The following is a 12,603-nucleotide window of genomic DNA, read 5'->3' on the forward strand; positions in this document are numbered from 1 at the left end:
CCCCCCCCCCGAACTCCCGACCCCCCCGCCCCGTTTCTTGACTGCCCCCTCCAGAACCTCCCTGCCCCTCTTACCCTGCTGCTCAGAACAGGGTGTTGGGCTCTGTGCGAGCCGGACACGTGGCTGCGCTCCCCAGCACAACACACAACCCGGTCCCTGGCCCTACACAGTGCTGCTGGAGGGGGGCGCGGGGCTGCCGGGGAGGAGGAGCTGCCGGCTCAGATTGCAGGGAGGGAGGGAGGGGGGAGGAGCTCCTCTACAGCTGCTCCGGAGTCCAGCCCGGGACTTTCCTGCAGCCCTCCCAGCCGCTCGCTCTGCTCTGCCGGGGGAGGGGGGAAATCCCGGACATTTTGAGTGATTTACAAATTCCCCCCGGACGCTATTTTTAGCACAAAAAGGAGGACATGTCCGGGTAAATCCGGACGAATGGTAACCCTAAGCAGCTCTCATTGGCCTGGAGCAGCGAACTGCGGCCAGTGGGAGCCACGATTGGCCGGACCTGCGGACGGGGCAGGTAAACAAACCGGCCCGGCTTGCCAGGGGCTTTCCCTACACAAGCGGTGGCCCCAGTTTGAGAAATACTGCTCTAGCCCCATGTCCTTTGTTCTGAGGTACCATGCAGGAAAAAAAATGAGTATACAGCATACATATTTAATCTGAATATTTGTTATTTGTTATTTTCCCATTATATGTTGTGGAATGTATTTGCAAAGTGTGCAAAGACCACACCTGAGAGTGAAATGAGAACAGTGTTACTTCAAATGAGCAACACTGGTAATCAGAGGAGTCAAGAACCTGGCAATATTAAAGCAAGCCTTTGGCTTAATCCTGCTGTCAGATATTGTACGCTGGCAAGCACTGCTGTACAATCAGTTACAGTCCCTGAATATGCAGGCCATGTATCTGATTCTACAAGACATGTGGAGATGCACATGCACATATATGCAATTTCATCATCAACACAAGTGAAATGAATATATAGACTAAAAATGCTCCAGTTATTCAACACCAAAACAGGAGGAGAGAGGTTTTAAGGTAAGTTTTGTTTAATAGGTTCTTTAATTATTTTGCCCTGCAGAAAACAATATTGACACTGCATTGGTAGTTTTTGTTAGCATTCAGCAGATTTTGACACAAAGAGGAATGCTCTAGTCGGAGGCACTAAATTAAAGATGTTCAGAGTCTACAGATGGAGGTTTTTAAATAATAGAAGCTGTTTTCCTCATGCTCTCACCCATCCTTTATGGCAAATATCAGTCCTGCAACTTCCATGAAAACTTTTTAACCTATTCATTATTTAACAGGGAGGCAAACTGATCCAGCAAAGAAATGTTTAACACAAAAATCAGTATGGATGGATACTTTGTAACATGGCACATGAACTTTAAACTATGTAACATTAAAAAAATTGTGTATTATACCTATTCATAATTGTACGGTCATGTGACATTTATGACTGTATGGGTATAAGAGAACTAGCTGATAACATATGGCACTGATTATATCACACATACACACACACACACTTCATCACTGGAAATTGTAATTCTGCTATAGAATAGTTACTCTGAGTATCAAATTGAATTTTTGGAAACAAATTTTCAAATATGCCATCTGAGTTATGCACACAAAATCTGCACATACAAAATAAGTGACTGTACACAAACAAGTATTTGTGATGATTGTAGTTGGGGTGCACATATGCATGTATTACAGACTCAATTTGGTGCCAAAGTCTGCTCCCAGCTTGTTTATGGAACTTTTTCTTAACAATGAGTGAGATAAAAGCTGTACGAAGAGGCTGCTGTATGGATATAACTAAGGGCAGAATCTGACTTGTTGGATTTACATGAAAGGATGGAGAGCACACTTACTTCACCAAGGAACTACAATAAAGCTCCTTTTGTTTCATAACAGAAACCTACAATATACCATATACCATATATGATGTTGATCCAACATTAGCAGGAATGGTGCTCAACTAGCAAAGTCTACGAAATCCAAAAGCCATCAAGATCTGTGACAATACAAATGTACAGCAAAGTAGATTTTGCTAGCTGAAGGCTATCTTTTTCACTTTATACATTTTGAGTAGAAGCTTTAAAAAAATCTGTTTAAAACTCAGTCAACTTTGTTGTAAAAGTAACATATCTGAGCTCCTGATAGAACTTTGGTGACAGTAGCACTGAAATTACTGTTAGAATCTGTTCTCGCTTCTCCTGATATGGTTCGTATCCCTGTTCAGACAGATGGTCTCATTTTTACAGTATCATAGAGCCTTGGACTATATGAGGCAATTAGTGTAATCAAGGTAATTCTCAAAGGTGTTAATATTAATGAAGTGAAATAATTTATTTTCATAATACATTTTCTATAGCTTGGGGGAGCACAGACAGGAGAATGACCTCGCTGCACATTAAGCAGGAAAAGGTGTGTGGCCCCTTTGAGGGCTAGAAAGCCAGTGACTTGCTGCGGCAACTTCAGCCCAGGTCAGGGTGGGGACACTGACAATTCTCCCCACCAAGTGACCAGAAGAGGGGGGTCTATTTAGGTCCACACTGGAGCAGGAAAAGCCCTCTTTTACCAGGACCAAGTGGAGCAGCACCCACACTCCCACCCCTGGGACTAGTTAAATACCAGGGTTTGTCATGATGGGCATTTTCACACCCAAATTGCACACACTGTGTGAATTATGCTAGTTGGTCCTCTCTCAGTGGGCTAGGAAGGACTTTTTTCCCTCAATGCCAGATGGGCCAAGGTGACATGGGGACTTTTTTCCTTCCCACAGCAGGTTGGAGGTTTAGTTGGGGTGAACATGAAATGGGGCGGGGTACGCTGTGATGTTGCAACTCATTATGTAGGCATGGGGAGGATGCCAAGTGAAGGTACTCCGTAGGGAAGGAATACAACAATCAGATGAAATGGATTGGTAAAGGATTTAGAGGAAGTATTCTTTAAAGGAGCAGAAATAGGAGGAGGTTGGGGCTCCTATAAGTGGTAAGAGAGGGAGGCAAACCCCTCCCACCCTCCATAGCCCCCCTTAGCCCTCATTTGGGGGAATGTTGCAGGGTCCCAGCAGCAGGTTGGCTGGGGACCAGGATGGGTAAAGGGGGGATATGTGTAAATTATACTATCAGGTATACGTAAATGACTATGGCATACCTGCACTGCACACTTTTATCTGCCAAGTACTCCCAGACATTAAGGAATAAAGCTGCAGATTAATTAAAGCACATCCAGTGTCTCCTGGCCTTCTTCCGGCATAACCGGACAAAGTGTAAGAGCGGGCCTACAGGCAATCGAGCTCTTCTACCTCAAAAAGAGTGACATTTCAGGCAGGAGCAGGGGAAAATTGTACCCATCAACATCATTAAACAGTGCAAGTAAAGTTTAGTTTTCTAATAATCATATTCTAATAATCTAATGATCATTCCCCTCTATTCGACATTGGTGAAGCCTCATCTGGAGTACTGTGTCCAGTTTTTGGCCCCACACTACAAGAAGGATGTGGAAAAATTGGAAAGAGTCCAGCGGAGGGCAACAAAAATGATTAGGGTGCTAGAGCACATGACTTATGAGGAGAGGCTGAGGGAACTGGGATTGTTTAGTCTGCAGAAGAGAAGAATGAGAGGGGACATGATAGCTGCTTTCAACTACCTGAAAGGGGGTTCCAAAGAGGATAGATCTAGACTGTTCTCAGTGGCACCAGATGATAGAACAAGGAGTAATGGTCTCAAGTTGCAGTGGGGGAGGTTTAGTTTGAATATTAGGAAAAACTTTTTCACTAGGAGGGTGGTGAAGCACTGGAATGGGTTACCTAGGGAGGTGGTGGAATCTCCATCCTTAGAGGTTTTTAAGACCCGGCTTGACAAAGCCCTGTCTGGGATGTTTTAGTTGGTGTTTGTCCTGTTTTGAGCAGAGGGTTGGACTAGATGACCTCCCGAGGTCCCTTCCAACCCTGATATTCTATGATTCTATAATCACACTGTATCTGAAACTGAAACTACGTTTTTTGGTAAGCACTTGCATCATCATCTTTCTTGTTGTAAATACCATAATGGTTGCTTTCCATACACTGAATGCTAGTACCCAACATCTAGACAGTCTAAAGGAATAGTTATGCTTTCTTTTCATGAAGATGTGCCTACCTGTTGTATAGAAGAATATCTGGCTTCCAAATCTGACCATCAGGAAAACGAACATTCTTCACTCCGGGGTAGTCAGACATATTCCATTGTAAATAGTAATCTGTCCAATACTGACACAAAGAAATGTGTTAGTGTCACTTTTTTCCACTCGCTACCTCTCTCTAGGGATTATCTAGCCCCAACCAAAGTTTATTTTTATTTTAAAAGTATTATTTAGCTTCAGACAATGAAATGTTTAGAAAGAATGACTTGAGCCACCTTGAAAATAACACTGCAAAGCACAAAAATTCCATTTTTAGTTCACAGTGATTGCATACAACAGCCTACAAAAGCAGGTTCAATATGCTTGTATTTTATTGTTCATGCTGTCTTGAGCACAAAATTGGAACAGAACAGATTTTTTTTTTTAATACTAATACTAATTCCAATTACATTTTGCTTCTGAGACATAACTTGGATAGTTCCTTTTGTTAAAAATGATTGGATTATGTAACCATTCAGAGGCATTTTGGGTATAGCAGCCAAGAGTCTCTACTGATAAGGGTTACACTACTGAATTTCCAGCCTCTAAAGGGAACAATGCACATCTACTACAGGAGAGAACGTCTGCAATCAAAGAGTTTCAGTCCATGTTTTTCACTCTCAAAAAAGAATGTTAATTGCTGTGGTTTTGACAATTATGGACCCTATCCTGAGAGGTGCTGAACACAACTCCCATAGATAGCTGCTCAGCCCAGTGCAAACAACAATGGTCAAGACCTAGCTTTTAGTTCAGGGTTAGTTAATCCTGTGTTGCTAGCAGGTCTGGATCTGTCACTCTTTCAGCAATGAATGTAAAATGCATTAATGTCAGGGATCTCATCTCCCACCATCAACTGTATCACACTTTGACTGCAATATATTTTAGTGACTATTTTTTAGGAAATGAGTCAAAATTGGATAAAATAACTGGCCAGAAATGGCACACAAATTTTTCCAGAGATTTGCAAAAGTTCAATTCACTTTGTTTTTAAAAATTGAGTGTGCACAGCTGCTGTCCTGGTTTTGTGTCACGAGGAAGGTTGTTCTCACAATATTTGGCCCAGACACATCACATGGAAACATCCAGATCAAAATTCAGATAAATTCCAATAAATGGGTCAGGGTTTCGAGACCAGGGCCGGCTCTAGGATTTTTCCTGCCCCAAGCAAAAACAATTTTGCCCCCCCCCCTTTTTTTTCTTACCCCACCCCTGGCCCCGCCTCAGCTCCGCCCCTTCCCCAAATCCCCAGCCCTGCCTCCTCCCCCCAGGCTCTCAAGCCTAGGAGGGAGGGGGAGAAGCAGCGCGCGCGCCGCAGCCACTCAGAGTCTCCCCCTCCCTCCCAGGCTCTCAATCCTGGGAGGGAGGGTGAGCAGCGGCGCGCGAATCAACTGTTTCGCACGCCGCGGCCGCTCAGGATCTCCCCCTCCCTCCCAGGTTTGAGAGCCTGGGAGGGAGGACGAGCAGCGGCACGCGAATCAGCTGTTTTGCGCGCCATGGCGCGCGAGCGGCAGCAGCGGAGGTGAGCTAGGGCGGCCGGGGCACATTTTTAGGGGCGGCATTCTGGCGCCAGCCATGCCGCCCCTAAAAATGTGCCGCCCCCAAGCACCAGCTTGTTTTGCTGGTGCCTAGAGCCGGCCCTGTTCAAGACCCACTTCTGTTCTCCATAAACAATACAATCCCTTTGACCACTAAGCTGCGAGCAGCTCGCTCACAATTTGAGGTAACCAGCAGCCATGATATTTGGGGGAGAAGGGGAGTAAACAGCTTAATATCAGATTTAAACTGTGGTTTTCCATACACATGCATCTTACTGTTGAAACCACTCTCCATTACGTCCTGCACAGCATAAATAAGTGTGGGAGACTCAAACCCATAATGTGTTTAGCTCAAGCTTGACTATTATTCTAAGAATATCTGAGCACCAACTGGTCAACAACTTTGAGAGGGAAAAGATCAGCTCTTGCTTCAGACCACCTCAGTCTTGAACTGCGTGGTGATAACAGCTCTTGGGGATACTACAATTTATATTTGTACATACATCAACTATTGAGACTACATCTGTGATACCGCCATGCTTAGCCAACAAAAGGCAGCACCATGTTGCACCACACTGCCAGCACAAAGAAGCCCTAAAGCTGGCCTAGCCAGCCACTGGCAGATCACCACAATGTAGGGATTCTTCCAGTGGCACAACTGGCATAGCAGTTCCTAATAGCTCCTTGCAGACAGCACAGAAAACAAGGGACATGACCAGCGGCTTCCCTGTTAGCATATCTTAGTTGCTATAACAGTCCCTTTGGAAAAATCCTCTTTGCAGCCATTGTAATTTAGAGAAGTCCTTGGGCTCCTCTAATTTACAATACGAGACTAGTCTGGCACATAGACAGCCTAAAATTGGGGGGAGCAGAAAGGTGGCTTCAAGTTGGGCTGAATGCTTCTCAGCTGTAGACAAGGATCTAGAATGTGCATCTGGCTCTTTCCTTGGTTTTTAAATGAGTATGTTCACTATGGAGCATTTCTAGCATTTCCTGTGTAATGACCTCTCATACACTTAGCTCATCATGATAAACCCAAAAAGGTCTAGCACTAGCTAGAAGTATTGACTTCTCTTCTGCCCACTCTTCTCCAATTGTCTCCTCCAGCTGCTGAAAAGCTATATTTTAAAAGGGTTCAGGCTTTAGTCTGTCATATGCTTTTGTGGCCAGAATTATGACCAGTGTCACAGTAACCTCAAAGTCTTCATCAATATTATCCAGTACAGAAGACCTTTTAGGCTTAGCAGATCCTTGTAGCCCTAAGTCACCTAAGCACATACTTAGAGGTATTGCTGAATTGGTGCCTCAACAGAAGTTTTTTTCCTGGTTACCATTTAATATCAAAGACTATCATTACAAGAAGGCTTGCAATGGCTTATTGGTGACCTGTTCCCAAGAGCGCTTCTGCCAAGCCACATGAAATTGCATACACTGAGAGCTTTACAGGTTGATTAAACCAAAATAGGGCATGTAAGTGGCTTTTGAAGTGTTTTATTTTCTTGACACTGAGCTTGCACTTCACCCCATATCAACTGGCATTTTTGTCAGGAAGCAGAGGTAGTACACATATATGCAATGGGTAGGGGTGATTATAGTATGATACATGCTCATACCATGAATCTTTGAAGTGCATCTTTCCCTTGTGGCGGTTCCATCGCACAAAGAGCTTCTACATTTTTGGTAAGATTTAACATTGTGTTCACTGAACATGTGGACAATTTCCTTTTTAGCTCATATTGGCATTTTGCTTTAACTTGATTTGATTTCTCTCATAGTTTCAATGACATTTTACATACCCTTTCATTGTGCTATGCATCGCCTGTTCCCCTGCATTAACTTCCACCCAAACTAGCCATCAGATATCCTCCATATAATACTTCAGTACTTGCAGGGCTGCTCCAAAGCCAAATGGCAGGCCTTTAAACATAAACTTTCCAAACAGGGCATTAAATGCACACAGTATGAAATTTTAATCAGCCAGTGGCACTTGCCAAAAATCTTTGACAGGCATTTAGAACAGAAAAAGATTTACCTTGGGTATTCTGGAAATAACATTATCTATCATTCTCATGGGGTAGCATTCACATCCAATTGCTTTGTTTAAATCTTTAGGGGATAGACAAATCCAAATTCTACTTGAGTTTACCACCCTCATCAGTCTGTTGCACCAATCAGAGTCCTATTACTCACATTCAAGTTTTATTTTATTTTTTTAAACATTTTGCTTTAACAAAATTGTGTTGTTAGAGTAGCACAGTTTCAAAGTGATTAGTTTTGCTGCATGCTGTACATGTGACACCATGTACTGGACACTTTTGCCTTTTCTATAGTCGTCGCTATAGAGTTTGCTGAAATATGTGCTTTTCACGCTTTGTCTAATTTGTTTACAACACTGTCAGCCTGACAAATGATCTGAGCAGTATGTTGTTTAGTCCTTTAGCTCTACAGATGTCAGTTGCTTGACGTAGACTTAAATCAGGATATCTAAGTACCTTTGGGGGGTTTCCCCCCGCCCTGCTTATTCCACTAACAATTATTTTTAATCAAACAGTCTGAATTGCTCAAGTTCCATATTTTCTATAAGCTGAACAATTATTTTCTGTCTTCCAATTTCTGCTAAAGAACCTTACCTATGCCAGTTTTTATAATGACTGCATTATGTCTGAAACCTTTTAATTATTTTGTCATTTTTAACTTGTCAACTTCCGGATCCCTTTGAAAATAAATATGATTTTTTTTTGTTCCTTCCCTTCTTGCAGTGTGTAGCAATGTTGAGTCTTTCCCTGCATCTGGATTTTTGATTGAGTCTACTAGCATGGACACATATTTTACATGTGGAAGCAGAGTCTGAATGAGCTCTCCCCTGACATATAGTGGTGAGCTGTGGAAAAGGACTTCAGGAGCTGATCTCATTTGCATGGACACACCCACCTCGCCCAGCTGCTCAGCAAGATGGTATTGCTTGCCCAAAGGATCACTGGTGGCTGGTGTTGGATCCCCAGGCTCCTTGTTATTGGGGCAGGAGTAATAAAGGGTTGTTATCCTTGTTGTGTGAACCAAGGGCAGCAGAACTGTACCAGGCATACCCCGATGGAGGGACTCACCCTCAACTGAACAGCACTCGCAAGGCAGGGGACATGGGTTCCAAAGCCCAATGAGTTGAGAGAGGGTGTGGCTAGGTATTTGTACCTGGTGATATGGGCCCTCTTTAAGAGACCTAGACCCCATTTGATTCTTCTTCTCTTCACAAGTAATAAAAGAGCTAATTGAGAATTTTATTGTACCCTACAGAGCTGAAATCACTGATATTTAGGTCTAAGCATTAGACCTACTTTGAGGCAGTGTCTCTATTGCAAGACACTGCCCAGTATGCACCAGCAGTGAGGCTCCTGTAACAGCTGAAATCAGCTGTTAAGTGGTTGGCCCTGATGAGCAGCCAGCCAGGTGGCTGGTGGAAAGGTGTGGCAAGCAGCCAGCAGGGTGGCTGGCAGAGAGGGCCAGAGCAGAACCCCACAGAGAGGCATGGCAATTGGCTGGCAGGCCAACGAGCAAGTGCCTGAGCAGCGGAGCATGTTAGTTGCCTCCTTACCCCCCACCCCTTCCACCCACGGTGGGAGGTGAACTCTGGGGCTGCAGGCTAACAACTGCAACTGTGAGCGGGGTACAGAGAAGGGACGGACATGTTAAAGAGACTTTTGGGTTGCTGGACTTAAGAACCTGAGGGGAAAAAGACATTGCCTAACTTACTTGGGGGTGGGTCTTTTGCTCATGGTTTATGTTTATGAACCCTAGTTGTGCTGTTTTCCCAAATTAATGCTGAGTTATTTCCCTCCTTTTATTAAAAGTTTTTGCTACACTCAGACTCTGTGCTTGTGAGAGGGGAAGTATTGCCTCTTAGAGGCGCCCAGGGGATGGTGTCTAATTGTATAATTGTCCCAGGTCACTGGGTGGGGGCTCAAGACGGTTGTGTGTTGTATTGTTGAAAAGGAACCCCTAGATACTGAACCCGGCCCTTGTTGTTGCCACATTCCTTTCAAAACAATGTGTACTTGGTGGCTTCAGGGAATTAATTTTAAGCTGTTTTGTACAGGAAGTACTATCCATTCTGTATTTCATTTTCATCAGAGGTTCCCAGACTATGGTACACAGAGCACTTGGTGGCTGTCCAGGCAACTGGCTGGTTACGTGGTGCTGGTTCTCCTTCTCATTTCCAGCTACTAAATTGCATTAAACGATAGTTAGACATGAAATATTTTCCTATTATTACTTTCCAAGTAAGCAATTTAAATAGTTGCCATATGGACATGATGTGATGGTGAATGGGCAGGAGATGGTCCATGAAAGAAAACAATCTATGCATTAAAATGTAGTCCACACTAGGAAGAGAGTTTGGAAACCTCTTACTTAGTCTAACTGGGTCAAATCTTCAAACTAACGTGCTCTTTTGTGAGCATTCACCTTAAGCATGTGCACTAGGGCATTTTCACACCCAAATTGCACACACTTTTAAACATTTTAGGCTAGATTCTCTTGATGCACCTGAAAATAGGGAGCAGCTCTGGGACCAGCTGAAGTCCCTCCTGGGTCCTGCTGTAACCTAGAGGAAATTCAGGGTTACTCCTGACTATCTCCATGTAGGAAGATATCAACAGGTTTATATTTTTCACCTCAAGAGATAAACTTAGCATTTACGCACTTGGATAATGGACAGATAAACATACTGCTGATATCAGTAATTGTAATCAGAGATATAAGCACAGTTTATTGTCGAATCACACATATGCAGTGAAAGTCATTCTTCTTAATCCAAACAAGACAACATAATAGAAAGATAACCACCGAATTCAATGGGTTTTGAATCAGGCCGATCTATGAATTTTATTGTTATTTGTTACCAGACTAGCCATACAAAAACACTTACGTCATTGATTCTTTTACTGTTCATATAAACTTAGTCTACATATTGGCCACAAGCAGCAGTTACAGTATTGATAGTAAACAGCTGATCTGGCAACTGGTGTCTTCCCTGCTCCATACAGAATACAAAGACAAATAAAAGGACAGTTACCTGTTCCGTAACTGGCGATCTTCGAGATGTGTTGCTCAGGTGTATTCCACAGTAGGTGTGCGTGCTCCCACGTGCACTGGTGCCGGAAGTTTTTCCCTTAGCAGTACCCGTAGCGGGGAGCACCGCTGCGACCCCTGGAGTGGTGCCTCTATGTTGTGCCATAAAGGGGGCTGCGCGCTCCTCCCACCCTCAGTTCCTTTTTGCCAGACAACTCCGACAGAGGGGAAGGAGGGCGGGATGTGGAATACACCTGAGCAACACATCTCGAAGAACGCCAGTTACGGAACAGGTAACTGTCCTTTCTTCTTCAAGTGATTGCTCATGTGTATTCCACAGTAGGTGGCTCCAAGCTATACCTGATGGAGGCAGGTAGGAGTTTAAGGGTTACCCGGGCGGAGTACCGCCCTACCAAACCCGGCGTCATCCCTCGTTTGGGAGACGATCGCATAGTGCGATGAAAAGGTGTGGACAGAGGACCATGTAGCAGCCCTGCAGATGTCCCGAATGGGGACATGAGCCATGTAGGCTGCTGACGAGGCCTGAGCTCTCGTCGAATGCGCCTTCACTATATTAGGCGGGGGAACCCCTGCCAGGTTGTAACACGTGTGAATGCACGAGGTGATCCAGCGGGAGATCCTCTGGGTGGAAACCAGTCGCCCCCTCATGCGCTCAGCCGAAGCAATGAAAAGCTGAGGGGATTTCCAGAACGGCCTGGTTCTGGCTAGGTAAAAGGCCAGCGCCCTACGCACATCTAGCATGTGCAGGCGTTGTTCCTCATTGGAGGAATGGGGCTTAGGACAGAGGACCGGGAGGAAAATGTCCCGATCCATGTGAAAAGCCGAGACTACTTTCGGCAGGAAGGCCGGGTGCGGGCGGAGCTGGACCTTATCCCTATGGAAGACCGTATACGGGGGCTCGGAGGTCAGGGCCTTAAGCTCCGAGACCCGGCGGGCTGAGGTGATAGCCACCAGGAATGCCACTTTCCATGACAAGTGGGACCAAGAACATGTGGCCAAGGGCTCGAAGGGGAGCCCTGTGAGGCGGGAGACCACTAGGTTCAGGTCCCAGGGCGGGACTGGGGGTCTAGTGTAAGGGAAAGCCCGATCCAGCCCTGTTAGGAACCGGGACATCATGTGCTGTAAAAACACAGAGTGGCCCTGCACCGGTGGGTGGAAGGCCGAAATGGCCGCCAGGTGCACCCTGACCGAGGAGGGCGCCAGCCCCTGGGACCTAAGGGACAGGAGGTAGTCGAGGATGAGCTGGAGAGATGCGGAGGAGGGGGAGGAGCCCCTCTCCCTCGCCCACATGGAGAACCGATACCATTTGGCCAGGTAGGTTCGACGTGTGGACAGCTTCCTGCTCTCAAGCAGGACCTGTCTAACATCCTCGGAACACCTGCCCTCCTCCTCATTCAACCATGGAGCAGCCACGCTGTCAAGTGGAGCGCGGCCAGGTTGGGATGGATGAGGCATCCTCCCTCCTGGGAGAGGAGGTCCAGTCGAAGCGGCAGCCTGTGCGGGGAGGCCACTGAAAGCTGCAGGAGGGTCCTGTACCAATGCTGACGGGCCCAATCCGGGGCTATGAGGATAATCCGTGCCCCATCTGCCTTCACCTTCTGTAGGACTTTGCCTATCAGGGGAAAGGGCAGGAAGGCGTGGAACAGGCGACCAAACCATGGGATTAGGAACACGTCCGATATCGCCCCTTCACCCTCTCCCTCTCTGGAGCAGAATCGTGGGCGTAGGCGATTATGGGCGGTGGCGAAGAGGTCTACCTGGGGAGTACCCCACTGTAGGAAGAGCCGCCTGGCCACCTCCCTGTGAAGGGTCC

The 12,603-nt window shown here is 45.7% G+C and overlaps 1 protein-coding gene across 2 annotated transcripts in view; it reads right to left on the reverse strand.

The window, feature by feature from the left end:
* The window catches only part of LOC112105649 (neuronal acetylcholine receptor subunit alpha-7), a 165,420-nt gene that overhangs the window by 22,261 nt on the left and 130,556 nt on the right, over positions 1–12,603 (reverse strand). For both annotated transcript variants that reach the window (XM_024198519.2, XM_026648260.2), the window contains one exon: positions 4,149–4,258. In XM_024198519.2, coding sequence (XP_024054287.1) covers positions 4,149–4,258 — 110 coding nt within the window. The remainder of the gene's footprint in view (positions 1–4,148; positions 4,259–12,603) is intronic.

The sequence above is a fragment of the Terrapene carolina genome, unplaced genomic scaffold, assembly GCF_002925995.2.
Source record: "Terrapene carolina triunguis isolate 2854851 unplaced genomic scaffold, T_m_triunguis-2.0 Scaffold67, whole genome shotgun sequence".
NCBI lineage: Eukaryota > Metazoa > Chordata > Testudines > Emydidae > Terrapene > Terrapene triunguis.